Consider the following 26189-nt stretch of genomic DNA (forward strand, 5'->3'; position numbering starts at 1 on the left):
GTGAAGAATCTTTGTTCTGCACGTTCAAGACTGCTGTGACCGTGTCAAGATTCTCTGTGTTATCTTCATATAAGGTTAGAATTTAATTAATTTTCAGTATAAATCTAACTTGTGCTAGTATTGTTCCTCTTATTCCGAATTAATTATTATCTTCGTTAATAATCAGGCTAGGTAACCTGCTAACGTTTGTAACTCTCCTGTTCGTTAGGCCTGGTATATAAAAATATCGATATTAGGCATTAAAAGAAGTTGTCATTTTAAAACATCTACATTTTTAAATATACTTATTATTGTACCATTTATTTACACGATGTGGTTGAATTAAATATCAGTGAGAAAGACAGGCACTTGAAGCCTGTTTTTTCTTCTTGTCTTGTTTTCGTGTATATATAAGTATTATGGCTATAGTAAATAGTTGATAACTATATCGTATTGGCATGTATCTGTCCAGTGTAAACATTTTTTATCTCAATAGTAAATCATAGAAAATAATTTCTGAAGAAAAATAAAACGTGGACGCTTCTTCAGAAGCCGTGGCTCGAGTTTAGTTTCGTTTACCCAAAAAGAGGGGTTGACTGTAGCCGGGATGTAATGGCATTTCGTGCTGTTATGCTTTATTTTGTACAACATTGCATAACTTGTGAACTTGTGACAACTGGTGTAGAAGTTACATTTAGTATATATAGATTGTAGTGTAGTTACTTTATTTCATGTCTTACGTCTAGTATGTATATTATGGCTACACTATTTGCTCTTACTTTAGTTGGTATTGCTAAGTTTTTGATGCTGTGTTAATATTAATTTACCCAGCTAGAGAAATTAAAAGCTATTAAGTATTTTTTAAAAGGAGGTATAAATTAACAAAGAGATGATTATGCCACTAATTCCCTTTAATGTCAGGCACTGTTTGTGAAACCGTCATAACAGGTGGTCCAATGAACATACCTTATGTTTACTATGTTGTTTGCTCTAATGATCTTTTTCTTTCTTTTTTCTTGTTGCTTTACCCTTTCATTAAAATGCCCTTCTTGATGAAACCCTTCCCACTGTGGTTGGAAGTTGGAGTGTAATTGTTAAATCCATCACTGGTTCTGAATGTGAACAAACCAGAATATAATAGTTGGAAACTAGACCTTCACAGCAAGATTAGTCCAAAACTTTAAACGTGCTCATCATCCATGTAAAAACAACATTTACTTCAAAAACTTCAAAATTGTATGTATTGTAAAAAAAAAAAGATTTATTTATTAAAATTTATTTTTCGTGATAGAATCTGCACCTGAGTTGCGATTCTGTCCATCCTACACACACACTGCAATTTTGATTGTAAAAATAGTCAGCCCTCTGATCAGTACGATGTAATTCTTACTGTGAGCTGCTGTCGCTGAGAAACATGATGGATAAGACTTTGTTCTAAATGAGTAAATATTTGTCTCCACGTTTATTCTAAGACTAGGTGATTATATGGCAGGCACCAATGATGTAAAAATTACAAATAATTGTGAAGTATTTGTAAAGTATTATTTTGGCTTTTTAACAGGTTATTTTTTTGAGGCGAACATGGTCAAGGAAACAGGTTTCTACGATGCACTGGGTGTAAAACCTAATGCAACACCTGATGAGCTTAAGAGAGCGTATCGGAAATTAGCCCTGAAATATCACCCAGACAAGAATCCTGCTGGGAGAGAAGGTAAATCTATTTTATCGCAACCATAAGTCCAAACATTGCCTGATGATATAAAGAGTTCTATGAACATTTATTAAAAATTCAGTTTTTCCTTTTTTAATCTGTACCAGTTCAAGGAGATCTCACAGGCTTATGAAGTGTTGTCAGATCCCAAGAAAAGAGAGGTGTATGACCGTGGAGGTGAGAAGGCTATAAAAGAGGGAGGAACTGGCGGTGGCGGCAGCGGTGGAGGCTTTGCATCACCCATGGACCTTTTCGACTTATTTTTTGGCGGAGGAAGTCGTATGCAAAGAGAGCGAAAAGGTACGACATAATGACTTTTAACCTATGAGAATATATTATATATATATATATATATATATACCCATATATATATATTTATGTATATATATATAATATAATAACTCTTTTTATTTATTAATATTCCCTACAGCTATTTTAAAAATACAAACCCGTGATCTGTGTTTCTGTAAATAATGTTTTACATTCTGTAATTAACTTTTCACATAGTCGTCCTGAGAAGGACCATGTAATAAGTTCTAATGCAATTTAATCTTTTTATCTTCTTCATCTCAGTGAGATTAAGCATACCATTCTTGTATTGATCACATTCTGTTAATTAAATAAGTAACCTTGTTTTTGTTTTGTTTTTTTATTTTAGGGAAGAATATTGTAAATCAGATTACAGTGAAACTGGAAGACCTTTATAACGGAGCTACAAGGAAACTAAATGTCCAGAAGAATGCTCTCTGTGAGAGATGTGAAGGTACAAACTTTGATTTGTTACCACTTTTACATACTGTCTTTCACAGTGTCACTAAAGAAGAACGATGTACAAGCTGTATTTTGAAGTTAGTTCAAAGATCAGTTAGTTAGAAGTACAATTATGAAGAATACTTTCCATTTACTCACTCTGTAACCATATTTAAAGGAAATGTACCAAACAAAAAGATTAACTCCTTCCTCTTCGACTAGGTCGAGGGAGTCGAAAAGGTGCAGCTCAGATGTGCATGTCTTGCCATGGCACGGGGATGCAGGTCCGCATGCACCAGTTATTACCAGGTATGGTCCAACAGGTGTCCACAGTGTGTGTCAGCTGCCAAGGCCAAGGACAGAGAATCAGCCAGAAGGATCGCTGCAAATCATGCGGAGGCAGAAAGATCATGCGACAGAAGAAGATCTTGGAGGTGCACATTGACAAAGGTAGGAGCAGCAGTGATGAAGGTTTTCATCTGGAGGTCCAGGCTCTCCGTCCCGTGAATATTACTCTTACTGAAATGGTCAGACTGTTTGTTCACATTCTTAAGTGTTTGCACCTCAAGTCTTTAACTTCATTTATAAAGCACTTTAAAATACAGCACTGCCAAAGTGCTGTACACAAATAAGTGAAAAATAAGAACACATGAAGAATCGAATGACAAATAGAATAATAATAACATTATGAACAAATAAATAGTCAATATTGCTTTGTGTGTGTGTGTGTTTATATGTGTGTGGTGTTTTTTCTGTCATCTTGTTGACCTCCCAAACGTTCCCAATATGTTTAACAAAAATGTCATTCAATTGACAGGAATGAGAGACGGGCAGAAGATAGTAATGAATGGGGAAGGGGATCAGGAGCCTGGCCTTGAGCCAGGTGACTTTATCATCGTCCTGGACCAACAAGAACATCCCCAATTCACCAGGTACTCTCTCTTTAGTCTCATCCATTTAGTCATGATTTTATTTTTGAAGTAAATAGTCATGGATGCATGGGAAATAGAAATCAAGTAACAAGACTAACTTGACTATAGCTTATCTACAGTAATGTGAACTGACTCCAGTCTCCTCTATGTATATGTACTGTAACAAGTGTTAAATAAGTTTTGGTCATCTTTAAAAGAAATCTTGAACACACTAATTTACTTTTTACACGAAATCGGTATTCTTTGCTTTGCACTTACATAAGGAGTTACTGCACAGTCTTGTTCCTAAACATAAAATAGTCGTCTTCAGTCAAAGAGTTAGACCTCAGATGATCACTGTTGAATCTATATAAAAATTACTACATTCAGTTTCCTTTTCAAATAAGTTATTTAAATGTAGTGTAGTACTCTAATCTCTAGGTGGCACTATCCTGCTGTTAAAGAGCAGCCATATGTAGGAACCTTTAGTTGGATCAGCTGTTTCCAGTGAGGGGAGTGTAAAATTAATAAACCATGCCTAAGATTCTGGTGTTTGAATAAAAAAAATGTTTAACTACAAAGTCCTGACCTGTGAGCACAAGAATATTCATATTCATTTAAAGTTATGTTGGCTTTGTTAATGATGTTTTGTTTGTGATGCTGTTGTTGTTTTCTGTCTTGTTTGTTTTTTCATCCAAGCTATTCCTATTATTATTAATAATATTATTATCAACACATTGTTTGTCATCAGTCAAAAGACAATCAAGGAAACGTCTTCACCGAGTTTTTCTTCACTCATTTTGTTTGTGCCATCTTTAGAAAAGGAGACGACCTGATCACGTCTGTGGAGTTGCAGCTGGTCGAAGCTCTGTGTGGTTTTAAGAAACCACTGAGGACACTGGACAACAGAACTCTCCTCATCATCGCACATGCAGGTAAATACAGTAGCTCTCTTTAAAATATTTTGCTTGGAAAGAGCAAACAAACCGGATGTCTAAAGATGTAAACTGGAGACTGACTGCAGTCAAAATAAAACAGCAGTGTTTGGAATCAGGTCAGATGAAATGTTAAGTTTCTTGTTATTGCTTTGGCAGGGCAAATGGATCTGAAAACAAAGAAAAGCATTAAGGGCAGAATTGTTGTGAAAGTGTTTTTGAGGCCAGACAGTATAACAGGAGTTGTCCAGTAGGGCTGTGAGATTAATCAGAATTTGATTTTAATGACAATTTTGGCTTTCCATGATTATATAAACAAAATAATCGACTTAAAAAAATGACAGTGTATTGTCAATATTCACATATATACAGTACATATTAATCTATTGATCATGAGCTAAATAGTAAGTTTAACACTCACTTGTCTTTATTGTTACAGGAGAATTAATCAGGCCTGGAGACACTAAGTGTGTCATGAATGAAGGGATGCCCATGCATCGCAGACCTTTTGACAAGGGACGGCTTATAATCAACTTCTCAGTAAGAGACTCTCACCTTTATATCACATGCATGAAATGAAGTGAATGAGGTACATCAGTGTTACCCAGTGGACTGTATGTTCCTGCAGGGCAGGCCACATTTCTACCACCGCTCTAACATGTTCCAGGACACACAAACTAAAAACTCACAGTTTAACTTCCTGTTCCTCTAAACTGACAGCAAAGGCAGCACAAAGTGAAATCTTGCCATCCATACACACTCATCATAGCGAGAGTGTGAGTGTTTATTGTTTGTAACAAGGAAAGCACAGTGAAAATCCCACAGTCAATGAAGTTGCGGTGAGCTATGCAAGAGGGTCAAATTAGCTTCTGTCAGTTTAAGGCTGTAGGTCTTAAAGTTGTGATAAACAACTGGCAGCCCCCATCGGGCCCAGCAAAAGGGTTAGATGTTAATGTAGTTCTGCTGCGTTAGATTTTATTAGTTTTGAAAAACCAAAATGAATAATGACATCGTGTCAGATCTGAAACAGGTCCTGTATTTCTGGGGGCACAAGAACCTGTGAAAAGGAGAGAGAAGGAGACAGGCTCTAACATGAACAACATTAGAAAACAGCAACACAGCCCTACGCTGTTACGCTGAGCACGGTGAAGAGAGAAGTGGATTTATTTCCTAATAAAATTGTCTTTATGAGCTGAAGCCACACTCCAGGGTAAAGTAACTCCTTAACGAGGCCTTTGATTCAAATCTGAACCTACACACACAGCACACGTGGAAAAAATATACAACGGCTGTATTTAAAGACCAAAAGACTACAATAACACTAATGGTAGTCACACACTCCCGTGTACATCAGCTTAGGGGAATTCACAAAGAGCAACTGCCTTCTTGATATGGATGAGTTTGTTGTGGCGCTGCATGAACTGGCACTACTTCACACTAGGCAAATACAAATATGTTATTTCATAGGTCCATTACTGCATTAGCACAGTAACCCTTTTATTAACTTTAGATGTCATTGACCTTATTACAGTTTTTTTATTGAGGTATTTTAACTTAGATGTGTACATGATGGATGGATGAAAAGTGATGTTTGAACATACGTGTACTTAAATGTGGGGTGTTTTTTCACTTGAATATAAGTGAAAAAACACTACTTAAATGTGGGGTGTTTTTTCACTTATTTAAAGAAACACAGTTAAAATATATCTTTGTAATGAGAATTTAACGCGACACATTTGAGCGATATTCAGACTCGATGTCCTGAATATAAGAAAATGTGACTTTGCAGTAGTCACAAATACCTTTTGTTCTCCGCTGAGATGCCGTGTCCAGCCCTGTGTTAAACTATGGTCACGGTTACTTCCACCAGGTGGTTTTCCCACCAGCCAACTTCCTCCCCACAAACAAGCTGAAGGAGCTGGAGCGCTACCTCCCAGACAAACTAGAGGCGGAGCAGTCAGAAAGTATGGACGATGACCTCTACATCTACGCCGACCTGGAAGACTGTGATTTTGAGAACAGAAAGAGACGCCAACATCAGTACCACTACATGGATGAAGATGATAGTGTTCGCACTGGAGTACAGTGCCAGACGTCTTAAACAGCTTCAGGCTTGTTATGCATTCCACAATGACAACTTATCATCTCTGAAGCAAAGCACCTTCGAAAATAATCGTTGCACATTTTGTTTCCTTTATTATTTTTTCGTCATAACTGATTTTTTTTCCTTTACCTTAAAGCCAACCTGACTCAACAAACTGTTGTGAGTAATTAAAGCAACTTTAAAAATAAACTAGGTTGGAGGACGAGTCCGAGTTCTTCTCGTCTCTTTAATTATTTTTCCAAACACTGTGAAAGAGGAAACCTGAGAAAATACTAAACTGCCAACTCTTAATGCAGTTACTGGTGGTCAATATTAACCTGAAGACAACGTATTTATGGTCTTCATTATTAAAATGATTCACTGGGGACACATTCTGTCCATTTTTTTCATGCGAAGACAACGTCATACCCTTTCAAAAGAGTTGATTCTATAGGGTCATTTTAACGTTGTGACGGGATGAAGCTCATGATTCTGAAAGGAAAATGTAAGGATTTTATGTTGCTAATCTGTAGATTTCTCAAACTAATATTTAAGTTTTAATAAGGATATTTTTTAAAGTTTTGAGCCACCCATACATGTCTGTTGAAGATCATTTACGAGAAAAAATTTCAACTTTATGTATGCTTGGTGGTATGTTTTTGGTTTTTGTTTATGTTTGCCAAGTCACATATGAGTACATGTGAAAATATAATGAACTGCTGTTTAATCGGTAAGAAATCAATGTTCACTTACTTTTCTGGTCCTGTCCTAAAAGGAACTCTGACATTTAAAGAAAAACTATTAATGTGTATAAGATTTTGCCTTTCTGCTCAATTCTTAGAGTGACTTACTTCATTCTGTACCTTCAAGTTTCGGTACCACAGTGAAATCAAAGTCAGCACACCTGATACCTCACTGAAGTGTCTGCCTGTTCAAAAGCCTTACAAAATCTTGACTCTGCGTGTTTTGGACATTGTAAACCAACCATCTTTACTAACACCTGATTTCTTCTGATTGTCCAGTGCAAAATGTCAAGTGTTGTCCAGTACAATGATGTGCATGTCAGGGCCAATGTTTTTTTGTTTTTTTTTTAGTTTTTGTTTTCCTAATTAAACCCCCTTTTGATGTTGTTTTTAATTGTTGTTGTGAAATTTTTTATCTCTCAAATCTGAGTGTATATATACATATATGTATATATGTATGTATATGTATCTGTATATACAGTATGTATATATATACACATATACAACATATGTATATACAATATATATATGTATTACCTCTTATCCATGTGCCCAGTCTACAACTGTGAGTTGAGATATTTGATTATTTATTTTATTTTCCTGTTTAAATTAGAGTTTTTATGCTTTGAGTTGTATTTTTGTAGACCATTTCTAAATACTAGGGATATCCGATTCCAATTTTTGATTCCGATAATGACCAATACCAATATAGGCCTGGTAATATTTTTTATATATATATATATATATACAAACAACTGTATGAGTTGCTGGCACCAGCATTCTGTATACAATCCCCTGTTATTAAAATAGTTTAATTCAATGAGTTGCACTGCTGCCATCTAGTAACTTTTATATACTGCCGTTTATCCCCAAAACTATGCATTGCATTATCGTGTTTTCATTATCAGGAAAAACAGATAACGATTCCTACAAGTATTACATAATTATGCTAATATTGGGCCGATAATATCGGGTCGGCAGATATCTGACATCCCTACTAAATCTAGTTGCTTTCCCAGGACACATTCCATCATGTTTTATTTTCAATAAAAACTTAATTCATTCTAAATACAGAAAAATGATACATAACAAGAGTTTATAATGACAAATTGTTATTTAATGATAATCCTGTAGTAGTACCACACAAAGTATATAGAAAACATGTTATTTTACATCAACGGCAGACAGTAGGAGGAACAGTGACAGGTCGAGGCACTGGGTCTGTGTCGTGCAGACGAACATGTTCTACTACCGCACAGGAATCATTACTACAGTCAGTGAACGCACATGAAATACAACATACGCACATAATACTGGATTTGTCACAAAAGCTTATTTTGGGTTCACCATTATTTGACATGCACATGTTAGAAGGATCCAGAGAGTAGAGCTGCATTTCCGTAGTGTTGTCGAGGTAGCATGCAAACAAAATACACCTGAATCATTGAATCAAAGTTACAAAAGTAGTTTTAAAAACCTCGTGCTGCACTAACAAATATTTTCCTGAAGATGTTTGTTTATGCCCAAACACAAAGCAATTTGTAAATGAAATGAAAATAGGTTTTCAAACTGCTCAGAAGAGGATGGGTCCACCGGGAAGACTGACTGGGAGCGAAGGACCTGAAGTCATGAAAAAGTTAATCCAAAACGAATGGCTGTCCATCACTTCGTGATTCACTATATTTCTAAACAGCACTTCCTTGCACTGCTGTGCTTGTGTTATAGAAAAATAATGAATCCATAAGTCAACAATGTAATAATATTTCTAATAAGATCAAATGACAAATGTCACATCAGCTTATTAACTGTAAAATGTATTTTTCAATGTTCAAACATTTGTCATTATATTAATTTAAGGGCTGTCATACTTACATTTTAAATCCATGTATTAATCAGGATTACCATATTTTACCATATATAAGTCGCACTTTTTTCATCCTTTGGCTGGGTTTGCCACTTATGCTCAGGTGCAACTTAAATTAAAATAGATACATGTTTGTTACACTCTAGGCTTGTGTACCAGTATCTGCTACTCCTTTTACATGTTAGTTATTTTCACATTGACAGCCGCTAGAGGGCACTCTAGCTGGCTGGTGTACCGTTTTTTTTTTTTCTTTATGCATTTTTTGGCTGGGCCAACTTACACTCCAGAGTGACTTGTAGTCCAGAAAATATGGTAATCACTATTGACCATGATTTACCTGAAGTTCAGTCGACCTGCAGTTGAAGCCTCCACAAGCTCATTCAGGGCAGTGGGATGGTATTTTAAGCTTGAGGTGCATTGGCGAAATGGAAACTTTTACCTGCAGTCTGTATAAATAACAACGTGTGCACCTACAGTGTGTTAGAGCAACAATAAATGAATGGACAGTGGAATTATTGGACATGGGGCTCCTCCTTCTACCCATACTTAAAATGCATTAGTTTGTTTCACAAATGAAAATTTGGATTAATGGATTAATTTTAACAGCCCTTATTAATATATTAATTCTTTACTAATAGATTCAGAGTTGTATACATCAGGGGTTAATTCCGTTTGGATTTGGTTTTAAATCCCAGTTACTTCAAAAGTTTGAGTACGGTTGTCAAACACCTCCTCCCCAATGCATCTTCTAAGGTTTCCATAGCCTCAGCAGGCCGTCCTCGCTGTAGGTGGCGATCAGGTTGTCATGCGGATGGTGAGTGATGCCAATGACATCTTTCTCATGAACCTGTAGATGCGACAATATTTCTCAAATGAAAAACAAGCATTTCCTTATAACCTCACGCCAAAGACAGAGAAGAGTCAAAGACAACACCTAAATCTTGGGCATCTGTCTGCAAGCCTAAAAACAGCAGATATGTCTGGGTTTCTAGGCTTGTCTATAGGTATAAAAAGTTTTTTTAAAAAGGCCCAATGCATCATGGGATAACCACCCCCACACTCACTGCTAATGAGTGTACAGCAGCAGCAGAACTTACGATCAGCTTTTTCTCCAGCTTCCCTGATTCGTAGTTAAAGCAGTACAGGACATAGTCTTCTCCCACACAGTAAATCCACTCCCCATGAGGTGACAGGGTGCAGCACACAAAGTCTGTGGCTGATTCATCTGCACTGAATGTTTTTACAGTCTGAAAGGAAAGAGCAGGTTTTCAACTTTTATACATGTGCCTGAAGAGGGAAATGGTAAGATGTTCTGACATGAACAAAATGTGACTAAGTTGTCTTGGCTCTGGAAGGTGAAAAGGACTTCAGTGACTCGTCTTCTTTCATACTCAAAGAGTAAGATATATATAGTATTGCACTGTGTATTTGCCTGAACTAAGGGGCATGACTTCAGATTCTTGTAGTTTGATAGCAGTTATCATGCCTGCCTTATGCATCTGCCTTACATACAGAAGGTCCTGGGTTTGAGTCCCAGAGGAACCACATACCTAATGGTAGATTCAAGCTGTGAATTACCCTAACTGTGGGACAAACAAGGGACTAATATATTTAATATATATATTTTTGTAATGTAATGAAAGTTGAGTCAACGTCAACTAGCCACTGACGATGTTATTGAATTTTGTCTCAATTATATAACATTTTAAGCTGCACTCACCTGACCGTCCATGCTCATGATAACCACATGGCTGGAGTGGTTACAAATCACAAGCTGTTCTGGGTTCTGTGGGAGAGGAATTACACTGTAGACTGGGACCACCAATGTCCCTGACAGTGACTGGAAAGTGTGGATGGACTCACAAGTCTTTGTGTTCCAGATCTGGAAAATACAAATAGCAAAGTGGTTCTCAGCTACATCAGATTTACATCATGCTGAACAAAACCAAGTCATTAAAATAGCTCATTCAACCTTAATAGTGCCATCAGACGAGGCACTGATGATGTGAAATCCGTCTTGAGTAAAAGAAGCGTCATTTACAAACGACGAATGGCCGTTTAACTCCTTTATTGTCTTTCCAGACCTCAGTTCGTGGATTCTGTGAAAAACAAGCGTCTGTTTGACATGAATGTGGATAAATGTTCTAACATCATCAAAGCAAACACTTGAATCATCCTAAGGAGATGTTTTCACTGTGGAACAGAAGAAAAAGTGTGACTGAACTGCTGTTATTATTTTTAGCTCCTGCGGCGTGAGATTAACCTAACCATGACAAATGTCTGGTTCTAACTGGATCAAGGAGTCTCTGGTAGGAAGATCAGCTGCCAGCTGAAGGATTTGGAAATGATACAAGATGTTGCAGTCTCCTGCTTGAGCACCTACACCACACATGTGCTTCCATCACAGCTAAGAGTCTCAGCCCACACCCTGCAGGGTGCAGGCAAAAATAGAAACTCAACTCCTTGGTTATATGTGGAGGCAAAATAAAAGAACTGAGAACTTTTCTCGAAACTGTGTTCTGATGTGAATCATGTCACTACTACTGTAAAAGTTAGATTTTAGGGCTCATTGTGAAGAAAGTGTGAAGAAATTGTACGTATGTGTGTGTATATGTATTGCTCATGTACTGAAAGACAACATTGAATTTTTCACCCATTCACCCGTTCATTTGTTCACGTTTGTAAATCTTGTCTGGACCTAATAAAATCTATCGACCACTTCCTCAGGAAATCTGTTGTTGTGACACATCAGAAACAATCCAAATGGTTGTAGTTATAAATAAATGTACGCAACAATAATCTTTTTCATGAAGTTATACATTTGGTAGATGGTATGTCCCACCTGATGGTGTGGTCAAAAGAAGCACTGAGAATGTGGTTGTTGTCTTTGGAGAAGCTCAGACAGGTCACACCTTTGCTGTGAGCGTGCTCAAACCTGCGCAGACACAAGCCACTCTGGATCTTCCAGACCTTCATCCCAACACACACAAACACACACTTTAAACTGATGGAATCCAATAATCAAGATGTCTTGGTTATGACTTCAATGGCACTGGGAAATTTTCTTTTTAGTACTTTAATTCTTTTTGTAAAACAATTAACGAACATTATGAAGAGTAAAAGTCCCAGCGTACCAACCTTTATTTTCCCGTTTTGAGCTCCTGTTGCCAGTAGATCAACATCCTGACTGAAGCACATACAGAGAACAGCATCATCCATCATCATGAAGCTCTCCTCTGCCTGGTACTTTAAATCCTAACTCATTACAGAGTTAGGGTCATGCACACAAACACACACACAACAACCGAATGAACAACAAATGAAATATGTATCAGGACCTCTGCCAAAAGTCTTCATTATCCTCCAGATGTACAGAAGTACTTCATAATGTTATGACATTATTAAGATACCTTACTAAGTTTTCCAGAACTGATGTTCCAGATCTCAATGAAGCCGTCCACTGATCCAGTGATTAAGTACCGACCATCAGGGGAGAAGCGAGCGCATTCTACATGTGATCGCCGTCCAAACTGCAGACATAAAATGCCATGAATCATCAGCTGTTGAACAACTTCCAAATAATATGATCTTCTATTTTTTCCTGGGTGTAAAAAACACAGCAGAGAGGCAGAAATTACAAGTTTATAAAGAGCTTGGCCTGACTGCCCACACTAATGACCTTGCACAGAAAAGCAAAGACAAGCTGCTCAGACGATTCTATCTGCAATGTAAGAGATGGGAGAGCAGCCAGGCCCTGGGGAGTGTTTCCTTCATCTGTTTGGGTTCGTTGCACATTTTCAGTGCTTGGGGATCAGGAGGAAGACAAAACAAAGTCTACGTGTTTATCATCAGCAGGGACACAACTATTGTGCTGTCATGGCAGAACCTGAAGTTGTTTTTCAACAGAACCAATGATATCAACCTTGATGTGGCGGTAAAGCTGTGTTGGATATCTCTCCTTCTCCGGATGGCTCTCCTTGTGGCCTGCTGTGTCCATGTTTGTGTCAGGAGACAGGTGACCTGGACTATGCAGCTTCATAGACTGTGGGCAAGAATGAAGAAGCAGATCACAAAACAGGAAACAAAAAACAGGACAAACGTGTGTTGAATTTTTCAGGACAAGGTATGTGGTTCCTCTGGGGCTCAAACCCAGAACCTACAAACCAAGGCAGGTGTAAAAACAGCTACACTCAATCACCTCGCTCTCAGCCCACTGAGTCAAAGTAAGACTTTTAACTCACTGCCTCAGTCTATTTATGCTGCATTTAGGCCCAGGTCATATCCCTGTCTTTCTGAAGCTCAGAATACGGTTGTTTATTCTGGGCTACCGTCAAAATCGCACTTTTAAATCCTTGATCCATTGATCAATAATAAGGCAAATTCATTCATCTTCTACCACATGATCCTTTTCATGGTCACCAAAGGGCTACAAGCCAATCACTGGACAGTTCACCAGTCCATTGCAAAGACACATACGGAGACAAACTGCCATTAAGGATCTATTGTCTTGTGAATTTTCATAGTTATTGATTTTCTAATGAGTTTTTAGGCCTGATTATTTGTTTATTATTTATTTACTTTGTTTGAGCTGGATGAAATATAACATGTAGTAAACTTACACTGACTTGTTCCAGAAGTCCAATGAGGCGAGAAGGAGGGACCACACTGACCTCCCTCACCAAGGCCTGCGCTATCGCCATACGCCGCTTCTCCTTGCTACTGCCATTCGGATATGCCTTCATTGTGAAAAATAAGAAACAACTTTTTATTTTGTAGTTTATGGAGCTCTGGAAAGTTAGGAACAGTCAGTTCCCTACCTCACGAGGGTCAAAGTAGGAGCAAATTAGTAGGTTCTCCAAGTGCATGTACCTCTCTGGCTGCGTCTGCTTTAACATGATCATCGGATCAGTTCGTCTGAGGAGCGAGCGAGCTGCACCCACCTCTCTCATCTCGATTAGTTCCATAACAACCTTTGGAAGAGATCAGTACAAAACATCAACACTCAAACGCTGCCACCCCAGGAACAAACCAAGCCAGGAAATATTCTACCTCATCAGTGTAGTACTCACCTGCTCATAAAGGTCAATTAGTATGTTGTCGGGAAGCTTGAGGGACTCGATGGCCAACAGGACGCAGTCCCAGTGGCCACTGTTTATATCTGCAATAAAACTGTCGATGCTCTCCACTGTGTTGAGAGAGACAGTGGTTTCCTCCTGTAAAGTGTTGAGTGTTCTGTAGAGGTTGTTCTCCTTTAGATACTGCATTATCAAGCGGATCACACTGCGGGGACAAGACGCACAACTATTACAACAACAAGTTAACACATACAGTCGGCCTATACAACAACTTTTCTCCTGGTGTTTTGCACAGTGTTACTCATAAAGGGTGACATAAACGGAATATATAACTAAGTCGTTTTTATTAAAATTATTTTGCGTGAGCCAAAAAGTTTGCCCACCCCTGGTCTGGAGCCAAACCCACAACACAGAGATTCAACTACAGTTTTTATTAGGGTCTAAAGAGGCCAAGAGGCTCTTGCCAACAGTTCAGGTTGTAACATAAAAACCAGACCTGCCACATGGTGATAAAAAGATAACAAGGACATTTAATGTTAAAGTGTTGTTGCTCTAACTTTATTCCTATATATGTACAATGGCACCTTTGTCATTGCACATACACAAACTATATATATCCTCACAACGAATGTGTCATCTGCATTTATCCTAAGGAGTGTTTTATTGTGGGTAGGTCGCAGTAACGACCACATGCAGTAATACCGTTACTCCTCCTTCGTTTTTTTTTTTACCTCAACACGATTTCACGATGAGCTAATATTTCACGGCAGTTAAACAAAAAGGCAAACAACCTTACGACACTTGACATGGGGATCGGGTGAGATCAACAGGCACATGGATTAGGAAAACACTGCATATACAGTAGTGGCAGCAAAAACCAGGGAAACGCCCCCTCCTCTCTCTGTTCTTCACTGTAGTGAAGAAGCTGAGGTTAAATGGCTGAAAGCAAACGTTTGAACGTCCTTGCCAACAAACATTGACCAAAGTGATCTGTTTAAAATGATCAGAAACGTCAAAGACGTCATAGGAAACGACAGCTGTGTTCATGTTCAATATGTAAACACTGCCTTGCCCGAACACGTTTTGACAAAACGAGGACAGTCGTCCTTAATAAAATAAAACACAAAGTAAGATAAATCAAGGATAGGAACCTTGTAAGTTAGAAAATCTTAAATGAACAAACCATAGGACAGCTCCTAACATTTGTTAAAAATAAAACTCAGATCGTATCCATGTCCAGCGATGTTTCAATAACTGTCCATCTTTGAACTCTTACTTGTTATTTACATTTATTTTTTACAAACCCCTAGGGGTGAAGCACTTACTCTGCAGGCTCCATCTCCACAGCCATGTTGCGTCTGTCTCCTGCTGCTGCAGCACTGGACTGACTGTGGAGGTGGAGGCGACCGTGCGCTCGCCAGAGTCACGTGAACGCCGTGCGCTCAGGACCACCCACTACACGTGTTTCTCCTGTGTGTCTGTGATTCTTTTCACTGCCTCACAGTGCACTCGTACACATCACCTGCCAATGGCGGCATCACACTCTTTGTAAATCTCTGCGCCACCACTGTTAAGTTTACCCACGAACAAAGCAACATCTTTCGGGGACGACGGGTGCAGGTGCTCGAATACGTGCTCAACACAGCTGCTGCTGCATCAGCACCATGGACAGAGCCTCGTGGCTCAGAGCGTGCGCTCCTTGTGTACTGAAGACAAACAAACGTCCTCTGCTCATCACTATGCAGACACACAGCTGTGTGCCTTCTGTGGCGGGTGTCGGTTCGCCAACTTAATCTCTGGTCTCTGCATACACCAGCAATTACTGTCTTTTCCGGTAATTGCACATCTTGCGGTGTTGTGTAACCTTAATTCACACGGAGACTGTGGCACTGTTGGACTGAAATAGCAATGGGTTGTGAATGTTAATCAGTGACTTTCACTTTAGAAGGAATGTGATCTTATCTTTCTTCAGCTACAGATAAAAGAGACGCTGTTGAATGTTGGAGAACAAAGGATCAAATGCAACATACAGCCCGTGATATATACTAAATTTACAGGGTTCATTGACAGCTGAGGTGTGATATTTATCTGTGTTGAAGGCACACGTATAGAAATGTAGAAATTATTTATTTTTGATTTTGTATTGGCAACAATTCAATATAAAACAATGTTACTGATGTCTTACATTCGTACAGTCTATAAATTGTTTTCATTTCAAGTGTCAAGTTCTATTTGTGTTCCTATTTTTATAAATGGTAAGGTATTAATCTACCACATGCAACCTTAACATTAGATCCTGGACAGTTTACTTGATGTCCTCAGTTTTTATGGTGTGTTTTTGAGAATGAAAGTGAGGATTAATTACTTAAGGGGAGGGAGGGTTTGTATGTACTAAAGAAATCAGGTGTACTGTAGTTTGACTGCTCTTCAGTTGTAATGACTTGAACTGAACCGGATTTGTTGTAATAGACAACACTGTACATGACCTCCTTCTCTGATGAACACTCTGATATATTTTGTTCATAAAAGGCGCAGCTGGGATGGACCAGTAGAAAAGCCGAAATGGTCTTTAATGGATCTTTGTGCACTCACATTAATAGTGTATTTATGAGCTAATTTAATTTGTAACAAGATTCAAACTGTGTAAACTTTATCTTCTGCCTTACCAGTGTTCTATATCTAGAAAGTTAATACGGTTTTCTTATTAAATTGATTCTATTTGTCAGGCAAAATTTGATAAAATATTCTTTATTTTACAGAGAGTAATTGTTTGACTCAAACCGTTTTGACTTGATTGTTTAACATTAACCAGCTCTTGGTCATACCCCCCTTCCTTAATTACTCTTTGCAATTGTTGTTTAGAGAAGGATTTGTATCAGTTCGCTAAGGGAGAGATAGCGCTGGAAAGGATATTTTACAGGTCAGGTTGGTTAAGGATATGGATAACTATGATGGATTACATTTTTTAAACCAATTTAGAATAGAATAGGATAGTCTTTATTGTCATTATGTTTGGTTAGAACATAACGAAATTGGGGAAGGCTTCTTTGCAGGTGTATCACAGATACATACAGTACATACAACATGGCTACTTATAAGCAATCAGCCCTACAATGACAACAGCAAGAAATTTACTTTAAATATAAATAATAATATAGATTTCAAAAGTGTGTTGTTAGGGGACGTGTTAGTGCGTGTGTGAGTTAAGTCTGATGATGGCTTGGGGAAAGAAGCTGTCTCTCAGGTTCGGGTTTTGATGGACCTGTAACGCCTGCCTGATGGCAACATCATTTAATTTATCATTTTAATTTAATACCTTGTTCGGTGGTAATTGTGTTATTTAATAATAAAGCTATATGCCCTAATACATGCCGGGAAGAATAAGGTGAAATGAAGAGATGGAGGTTGAAACTTCACAAAATGTTCATGATCTTCAACAGCATAAATAAGTTTCTTTTTGTAGTAAATGTGCCAAGTGTTGGGGCGTGGTTTGATTGCTAACGTCATACGTTGCGTGTCCTAGTGCAAGCATGCCATTGGCTGAGCCGTTGTGTCGGGGGTTCCCTGCCCCAGATTGCAGGGGTAAAACAATAAATCGCTCCTATCACTTTAAATCTTCAATCTCTGGTACAGCAGAGATCATAAATTTGTCAGTTACCGGAACGGGGCAAATATTGCGATATTTCGCCCGAGACTACTAGTATTTCAGAATAGTTTGAGGTTGGCGATTTGTCGTTATTTATTTAGATTTATTCTGTCTACACAGATAGGTCTTTCCAAAGGTAAGTTAGCTAAATTAGCTATGATTGCTTGACAGCTAGGCTAACAAGTCAGCTAATGGCAATGCATTGTCTGTTTCTGCCACAGCCGCGCAAAAGAAAGCAGTATTTCAGTGTTTACAGAAAATCGGTGTGGTACACGAAGCCCATTTCGGCGTTGTGTATCATGTTAGTTGTATTCGAAATCTCCTGTTTTCTTATAGTTTGTACAGCTTTGAACTTGTCCCATTGACAATAGGACGGGAAGAAGTAGACATTCAATTAATGTTCAATCGAGCTTAGGTCTGTCAGTGTTTTGAGACAACATAATGCATTTGATTTAAAATATCCATAAGCGTACAAAAACTGAGCGTGTGGGTGTATTTCTGTTCTGTATAGGAGATGTGGTACAATTGCAATCACCTGAGTTAGCGCTAATGTTATTAATGTTGCCACTGTAAGACACCCTTGGTTTGTTTAAATTTTCATTTTTGTCAAAAGGTATATTCTGCGTTGCCCGAAAACATCAACGTCATTTTTATAATTAATTCGCCTCCATTTCCTACAAAAACTGGAGACCGGCGAGTGGAAAAACGACGACGCCACAAGTTAGCCGCAGCTAATCTTAGCCGGCTACCTAGCTTTTTAATAATAAGGCCAGCGATTTAGCATTTACTTACATATTCTCACTTTTATTGTTTGGAAAGAGTTGATTATGGGTTAAAGATGAACACAAAATAATTTCTTTATACACGAATATTATATCAATTATACTTATTTCTTATTAAGGACCTTATAGAGTTGCGACAAATGAAGACGGCTAATTGTTGTTAGCATCGACATGTATGCCTTTTTAAATAGGCCACCTATTTACGTAGCGCTGCTCAGATTGTGTGTCGCCTAAATGTTTATATTACACAACGTTGAGTTTGGATTTCAGTTCGTTTTTTTATTGCCTAACGTGGAGTTTACACCGGTTGTACATCGCGATATATAACCTCGTTTCTCCTTTGTCTCAGTGGATGGACATGATGGCGCAGTTGAAAGTCCTGTTAGCTTTCGAGCTAACACTTAGTTGTCATGCCTCCGCTGCAGGACTGATGTGGGTCAGTTAAATCGAGGGCCCCGTGAGACAAAGAAAGTGAAACATCTTGTTTTCACATCCTGTACCTGGTTATTTATCGGTGTTTGGTGAAAATCAAACTGCTAAAGCTCGTGTGTATAGACTTGATTTCCTCATATCGTTTCCTAACATCGGTTTCCATGCTTGATTTTAACTTTCGAATGCCTTTGTTCATGTAAACGCCAATACATCGTGTGAACACAAATCATGTTGTTAAATACAGATATGCAATATATATAGTTGTTTTTGACTAAGAATGCTTATTTCGTTATTTTGTCTTTAGATGTTTCAGTATATTGTTAGGAATGTAGACTTAAAAAGGGGGTATTTGTTAATCTTTGTTCTCCTTAAAGTTTGTGCTTGTAAAACAACTTCATGATCATTTTCTTTTCCAGCACTTAATATTGTTTACCAAAGAAATGGTGATGGAGAAGCCAAGTCCCCTGCTTGTAGGGCGGGAGTTTGTGAGGCAGTATTACACACTCTTAAACAAAGCACCAGATTTTCTGCACAGGTAAAAACTGATGTGTGATGGTTAATCGTGGTTATTTAGCTGTGATGTTACAATAAAACTAAAACTGCCCTGTTGTTGCACTGTTAGGTTTTATGGAAGGAACTCTTCCTATGTTCATGGAGGACTTGACCCCAGTGGAAAGCTGGCAGAAGCAGTGTATGGGCAAGCGGTAGGTTGTTTTTTTTTTCTCCCATTTGAACTGGAATAACCAAAAATTGGTTTGTATTGACACACTGAAACTCACCTATTTGTGGTTTGATAGGAAATCCACAAGAAGGTCATGTCCCTGCAGTTTAGTGAGTGCCACACTAAAATCAGACATGTGGATGCTCACACCACGCTCAGTGATGGTGTAGTGGTCCAAGTCCTTGGGGAACTGTCAAACAGTGGCCAGCCTATGAGGAAGTTCATGCAAACCTTTGTGCTTGCACCAGAGGTAAGATCTCATTCTATTAGTGACAGTATTGAGCATTGAGAGTTTTCGACTCAAATCAGCATATAATATTTTCAGGCCCATAACTTTTCAAACTTAGTTTTTTGTTAGAGATCTTAAGAAAATAGAATAACTCAATGTAATGTTTTAAAGTGAGATGTAAAGTTTGTCTTTATTTTATAGCCTAATTAATTGTATAATTTGACATGCTTGTTGGCTTTGTGCCTTTTAGGGATCAGTGGCAAATAAATTCTACGTCCACAATGACATATTTCGTTATGAAGATGAGGTGTTTGGAGATTCTGATGCAGAGCTTGATGAAGGTATGAGCATGAAAAATACTGACTATGGACAAGAACTATTTTTGCAAGGATTTCCATTCATGTCTGTTGTTTATATGTACTATGAATGACAATGTTAATATATATTATGGGGGTTTTTTTTGTTGTTTTTTTTTTTTCAATCCAGAGTCAGAGGAAGAAGTGGAAGAGGAGCCAGAGGAGAGGCAGCCATCTCCTGAGCCACTTCAGGAAAGCCCAACCAGCACCACCTATTACGAACCCCATCCAGTCAGGTATTTGAAAACTGATCACATGCTTAAATAATTTATTTTCCACAAATGGTGAGTTCTGTTAAAAATAGTAAACATGCATAAGTAACAACATGTTTTTGTCCTTAACAGTAATGGAGTAGAAGAGCCCATGGAGGAGCCAGCTCCAGAACCAGAGCCTGAGCCTGAACCAGAGCCCAAAATAGAAGAGATAAAGCCTGAAGTGGATGACAAGGTTCTAGAAGAATTGGAGGAAAAGGCACCTTCACCTGTTCCTGTGGAGTCCCCACCAAATACACAGGAGACTCCCAAGGTGAGGATGATTATTATACTATGTTATTATATAAATATACTAATATTTATATTCTAGATTCGGTTTAAGTTTCTTTAAGTTTATTTTACATGTTTGTGTATTGAACTGTTATTGTGCAAAAGTCATTTAGAATTTGTCATTGTAATGTTGTTTTGCTCTGCAGGCTTTTTCTTGGGCCTTGGTGACCAGTAAAAACTTGCCTCCTGCTGGAACAGTCACCACCTCTGGAATCCCACCCCATGTAGTAAAAGTGTCACAGGTAACAAATGAATTGAAATGAAAATTAATTGATATTTTGTTTTGCAAGTTATGGCAAGTATGTGCACTGTCAAACAAGAACAAACACTGGAACAAGATTAATGATACATTTATAGGAATTATTGAAAACTATGAAATCTTAAACATATCATTGATGATTGTTTTGTGTGTTTGTGTCTATCTTTTGTTTTTTACGCAGCCCAAAGTGGAACCCAAGTCAGAGACACAGGCAGCACCAATGAGGCCCAGGGACCAGCGAACACGGGACAGGCCTGCTTTCACTCCCAGGGGACCTAGACCGGGTAATTTACCCACAAGTTTTAACTACTTACTTATGTACTTCAGGATTTATTTATTTCTGTGCTGTGTGCTCTTTTTATAACCTGATGCCTTTACTTGGTTTGTGTCTATTAGATGGTGTTTCATCTTCAGAGTCACAAATAGGAAAGCCTCACCTGAGTTTTGTTAACAAAGGTAAATACTCTACATCTCATAGTTTCACCTTTGTCTCTTTTAAGTTGTCCAGGTGTCTTGATGCCTGGTCATTTCATTGTAAACTCAGCTCACTCACGTTGTTTATAAGGAGTAAATTCTGATTAACGTTTGTCCTTTTTCTTGCAGGTGGCAGAGGAGACTCTGAATCTGGTGACATGGACAGTAGGCGAATTGTCCGGTACCCAGACAGCCACCAGCTGTTTGTCGGGAACCTCCCTCATGACATTGATGAGAGTGAGCTGAAAGAGTTTTTCATGAGTAAGTTAACCAGGTTCTCCTAAAGTCACATAACTGTGGACTTCTGTATCATATATTTACTGATTGTCTTTTTTATTGCAGCATATGGAAATGTGGTGGAGCTGCGAATCAACACAAAGGGAGTTGGTGGAAAACTACCCAACTTTGGATTTGTGGTTTTTGACGACTCTGATCCGGTGCAAAGAATCTTGGGGGCCAAGGTAGAAGGGGCACGTATTGATTTTTTTTCATTACCCCACTTTCATTCATTTGGTGGTGGTTTGGTGGCACCTTTACAGGAATTTGGCTTTTCCTTAAAACTTCCAATGTTTTTTCAGACACTTTGTATAAAAACATTTTTGAAACCTGTATTGACCAATAATGTAAATGATAAACAGTACATCACTAATCAACATCACACTATTGTTTTTCACTTGGCTTTTTTTCTAATTACTTTTAAATTTGGATTGTATTTCTTGGGTTGAAGAAGAAACCAATGAATGACATGGGTGAATGAATCTGAAATGTTTGAGGATAATTCTCTGTTGCTCTATAGTCAACTTGGGTTTTCTCAATGCAGCCCATCATGTTCCGAGGCGAAGTGCGCCTGAATGTGGAGGAGAAGAAGACAAGGGCGGTGCGTGAACGAGAAACCCGTGGAGGAGGAGACGACCGTCGGGACATGAGGCGCAATGACCGGGGTCCTGGAGGATCGAGAGGCATTGTGGGAGGTGGCATGATGCGTGAGCGTGATGGTAGGGGACCACCCCCTCGAGGTGGTATGGCCCCAAAACCTGGCATGGGCTCTGGGAGGGGCTCTGGCGGGCAGGGAGAGGGTCGATTCTCGTCTCAACGTCGTTGAAGAGACAACCACCTGCAGTTTGGAGAAAATACCTTGCTTTTCATCTTCAGCCCTACACGTAAAGAAAAAAAAAAATCTTGTATTAACGTTTATAGTTGTTTTGTTTTGTTTTTTTTTGTTTTGTTTTCTTGGTTTCCTTTTTGCTTTGGAATGTGACACAGCCTGTCAACCATTTGTGGAATAGACCAAACAAAAAATGCAAACAAAGATATGGCTTATTAGTTGTGAGACGAGCATCCTTTCTGGTTCCTCAAGAATACACAAACTTTAATTTCTAAAATCACGATTGAAGGAAAACCAACAAGGACCAATGCCACAATAGGAGGGACTGATAAGACTTTTGACTACAGTAAAACAGCCCATCATTTGAAAAAGATTTATATGCCTTGATTAAACTGGGGCGCTGCTTCACAAAAACCCCTCAATTGCACATTTTGTATGATAGAGTTTCTGCCCTGTACTGCTGGGAAAGAGGGAGATGCATCATTTGTGCAGTTCCAGAGGAAAAGGCTGCCTTCTACCCTTTTCCTTTCGAGAGACCACTGCTTCAAAATTGCATAATGCACTCTATCAATATGCACTAATGGGTACTTCATGTTATGTTGACATCCATGCTTGGAACACAGCTGGAGAGACCTCTTTTGTCTCAAAGCGATACGACATACCGGGGCAGGCCTCGCTCACAGCCATCTGCTGTGACCAATGTACTCATCAGTTTTTGATCCAAATCTACGTTTCAATTACTGCTGGATGGACAAGATGACAAGCAAAATCTGCATTAATACTTTTCCTTCTTTATGAATTAAAAAAAAACACACATGGATTTTCACCAAAAGTGTGGGTTTGGGGATAAAGGATTAAACCTGAAACAAAGTTGAACAACAGAAGAGTGGTGATGAAGGAGGCTCACTCTCTTTTTCTTTGGATTCCAAGTTTTGTTTTTCTTCATGGCTTTCCCTGCCAGCTTGACACAATACTGGGATGAATGGCACCTGCCTCCTACTCCCCTACTGTCTTAAGTGCAGATAAAAAAATAAATGTGCAGCAAAGATCATAGTTTACTGTATGTTTGGTTTTGTGTATATATCTACAAGTACATTTTTTTTCTCATCTTGATAAGCATGATGGTGCCTTCTTTTTCACCTTTTCCAGTCTTGTAGAGCATAAAAAGGTTGGAACTAGGTTTCTCCTTGTAAGTGGAACTGCTCATTTTGAACTATTGTCTACTGAAGCAGATATATTAAAAAAGAAAACTTGCAGTATTCATAAGATATGTTGGATTTTTTTTCAGGAGCATTTTTCATTTTCCATACTGTTTTACTACCTAAGATGATCTGCTGTGAGTTTTATACATTTGTTTGTATTGTGTCTGTTGTGTGTGGGTTTTCTTTTTTTAAGTGACAATAGGTGCCTCGTCTTTAAAGATCTAAAATAGAGAGTGCATCTAAAGACCACTCTGACCCCCTAAAATTATGGTACATTAAAATGATAGTAACCAAGAAAAGCGTTTGGTCCGTGTTCAAATGGGTCTTTTAAACCATAATACACTGAGCAGAAAATGTATTTGGGTCCTGCTGAGTTGACAGTGAAGTGTCAGCTCGGCCACAGTTCTCACCACTTCAGAATGTTGTTTCCTTAGTGAGGGTTTTTACATGACCTGTGCAGGTGGACTGGTGGCAGCTCTAGTCAAGCAGGTGATTCTTTTTGCTACTTTTCTAGCCATTTATACAGTTGTATACACATGCTGATGATTGTGTTTATTTAATTCATTTTATTTTTGCATTAAGGCAAACCAACTCTGATTGTTTTATGAGCCCGCTAGTTATTATCCTTGACAGCTTTTGTTTTTTGTTTTACCACTCAGTGAGGGGGCCTTTAACTTTAGCTGGAAACATGTCGCATGATGTATTTTGTTATATTGCACTGAAATTAGAAATGAAATTTGATGTAGCATTTTCTGGCCAAATTATCAATGAGGTCTTCCTTTTCTGGTCATATTGCACTATTTCAAACTTTTCTGAGACAATCTCAGTTGAAACACAAGCCTTTCATAAATTGGTCTGGCAGTGGGACAATGTGCAACGTCTTCAAAATCACAAGTTGGATATATTTCAGGTTTTCGCTGCTCTTGATTTAATGCAACATAATGTTTAAACTTCAGCTGTAGATAGTACAGCCCCTGGGAGGTTAGACCACAGTTCGCTTCTCTATTCCAAATATTTGTCGGGTAATTACTTAAATTGGGCACTTTCTACTGCAGTCACTGAAGAGTAGTGAAGAAGAGCCATCATGCTTTCAGACCAATTGTTTGCATTTATATTATATACGTTGTGCCGGTTCCTCTGTATCACTCGATTTTTCAATGATTTTTGTTTCAGACAAAGTCTCCCAAAGCAAAATTTACAAGAAAAAAAAATTATAGTGGTTCAATTTATTTTTTAAAAAGTCCTCATTGTGAATCATTCCAGCCTTTTTTACAGGACTAGAAAAACCTTGGCTTTAGCAGTTGTGATAAACAGTTGGCTGCCATCTTGAAATTCCTGTGCTTACCCTTGTTGCTATTACAAACATTTGCAGGTGATGAATCTGATTTTTATTTCTTTTTTTGTTCATTTCCCCCTTTTCCATCTTGATTGTGTTGGACTTAACATACAATAAACTACTGATATCAGCACCTCAAATATATTTGTCCTACTTGTAGGTTTGCCATATGGAATTTTGCAAACAACTGTTTGCATTGTTTCATAAAACGTGACAAGATGTATAGAAACATTATTTTTAAATATGCTGTGTAACCTAACAACTTTGGAAGTCTGAAATGGTTCCAGGTAATCCCCCTTCTTATATGTTAGTGTGTGTAAAACTGAAATTGCTTTAGTTTACTGCAGTATATTAGAAGTTGCCTAACTCTGAAGGAGAAGGTGTATCTTTTCATCTCTTGCCCTTTGAATTCAGGACTCACAGTTGCAAATCACTTGTGATGATTCAATTCGCTGTTGATTTCCAATATCTAATTTAACTATCTTCATGAATTGACTATCAGTTGCAACCTTTGCCACTCAATGTATCTCCAAATTATTTAACATTTTGTGTGCTCTGTTAAGATACCTTTGACACTCCCAGTGAAATTATACGACTTCACCATAACCATCTATCTTAAAAGAATGTGAGGTATTTAAATGGACACAAAATATTTAATGTTATTATTACGTTTCCAAAAGAACTTCTAAACCAACTTGCCATCTGCTTATCAGTGGTGTTTGTTCCACACCTAAAACTTACAAGTAAGGCATTTGTTTCTTTTGTTATAAGCTTTTTGGAAAAACTTTGCCTGTCATAATTACTGACATATCAAGTGCATCATTTTAAATGGCTATTTACTGCACTACAAAAAAAGAACCTAGCTACTTCCCCAAACATCCTCTATCTAGGTCAAAACACTTCTGGAAGTTGTTTCCATTAGACAGTTCCTTCCGTGTAGAATTCTGGCGAATGTTTTTGGCACTAAGTCATAACCTGCATCTCTGTCCTTGTTGAGAGACTGGAATCAAATTCCTTTCAAATATTGTTTCACTGATGGGTGCAGCTCATTCAT

At 38.2% G+C, this 26189-nt stretch overlaps 3 protein-coding genes across 4 annotated transcripts; 2 read left to right on the forward strand and 1 right to left on the reverse strand.

Moving 5' to 3' along the window:
• Nucleotides 1-1560: 1560 nt before the first annotated feature.
• On the forward strand, nucleotides 1561-7506 carry dnaja1 (DnaJ heat shock protein family (Hsp40) member A1). Its single transcript, XM_025058572.1, is given in 9 exon segments — nucleotides 1561-1679; nucleotides 1681-1690; nucleotides 1798-1990; nucleotides 2349-2453; nucleotides 2663-2890; nucleotides 3258-3372; nucleotides 4171-4286; nucleotides 4726-4826; nucleotides 6157-7506. Coding segments are annotated over 9 exon segments (1218 nt in total). The 3' UTR covers nucleotides 6388-7506.
• Nucleotides 7507-9181: 1675 nt separating this feature from the next.
• On the reverse strand, nucleotides 9182-16012 carry LOC103383832 (SMU1, DNA replication regulator and spliceosomal factor). Its single transcript, XM_008317144.3, has 12 exons — nucleotides 15377-16012; nucleotides 14046-14256; nucleotides 13794-13946; nucleotides 13596-13712; nucleotides 12899-13018; nucleotides 12387-12506; nucleotides 12115-12231; nucleotides 11819-11946; nucleotides 10949-11075; nucleotides 10697-10858; nucleotides 10074-10223; nucleotides 9182-9823 (listed from the first exon to the last, which is right to left on the reverse strand). Exons 1-12 carry the CDS (start codon nucleotides 15400-15402, stop codon nucleotides 9725-9727), a joined length of 1530 nt encoding a protein of 509 aa, XP_008315366.1. The 5' UTR covers nucleotides 15403-16012; the 3' UTR covers nucleotides 9182-9724.
• A 1637-nt stretch (nucleotides 16013-17649) lies between these two features.
• Nucleotides 17650-25275, forward strand: g3bp2a (G3BP stress granule assembly factor 2a). Of its 2 annotated transcripts, none has more exons than XM_008317141.3 (13): nucleotides 17650-17833; nucleotides 19328-19446; nucleotides 19534-19615; nucleotides 19709-19882; nucleotides 20112-20202; nucleotides 20348-20453; nucleotides 20562-20742; nucleotides 20906-21001; nucleotides 21200-21302; nucleotides 21415-21474; nucleotides 21622-21753; nucleotides 21835-21962; nucleotides 22313-25275. In XM_008317141.3, the coding sequence occupies exons 2-13, from the start codon at nucleotides 19352-19354 to the stop codon at nucleotides 22592-22594; spliced, it is 1530 nt and encodes a 509-aa protein (XP_008315363.1). In that variant the 5' UTR covers nucleotides 17650-17833; nucleotides 19328-19351; the 3' UTR covers nucleotides 22595-25275. The 2 variants fall into 2 exon arrangements, with proteins under 2 accessions (XP_008315363.1, XP_008315365.1); XM_008317143.3 differs by having other exon boundaries at nucleotides 17651-17833; nucleotides 21835-21953.
• The last annotated feature ends 914 nt before the right edge of the window (nucleotides 25276-26189 follow it).

Source organism: Cynoglossus semilaevis, chromosome 9, assembly GCF_000523025.1.
Source record: "Cynoglossus semilaevis isolate Cse_v1.0 chromosome 9, Cse_v1.0, whole genome shotgun sequence".
Classification (NCBI taxonomy): domain Eukaryota; kingdom Metazoa; phylum Chordata; class Actinopteri; order Pleuronectiformes; family Cynoglossidae; genus Cynoglossus; species Cynoglossus semilaevis.

Excerpts from the sequence above, each read along its gene's own strand:
- LOC103383832 (XM_008317144.3), bottom strand. The coding sequence starts at position 15,402 with ATGGCTGTGGAGATGGAGCCTGCAGA. Across the intron at positions 13,947-14,045 it reads TAATTGACCTTTATGAGCAG|GTTGTTATGGAACTAATCGA; the intron begins GTGAGTACTACA and ends TCTCTTCCAAAG. Across the intron at positions 11,076-11,818 it reads TCTTTTGACCACACCATCAG|AATCCACGAACTGAGGTCTG; the intron begins GTGGGACATACC and ends TGTTTTTCACAG.
- g3bp2a (XM_008317141.3), top strand. The coding sequence starts at position 19,352 with ATGGTGATGGAGAAGCCAAGTCCCCTGCTTGTAGGGCGGGAGTTTGTG. Across the intron at positions 20,454-20,561 it reads TACGAACCCCATCCAGTCAG|TAATGGAGTAGAAGAGCCCA; the intron begins GTATTTGAAAAC and ends TGTCCTTAACAG. Across the intron at positions 21,475-21,621 it reads CCTGAGTTTTGTTAACAAAG|GTGGCAGAGGAGACTCTGAA; the intron begins GTAAATACTCTA and ends TTTTTCTTGCAG.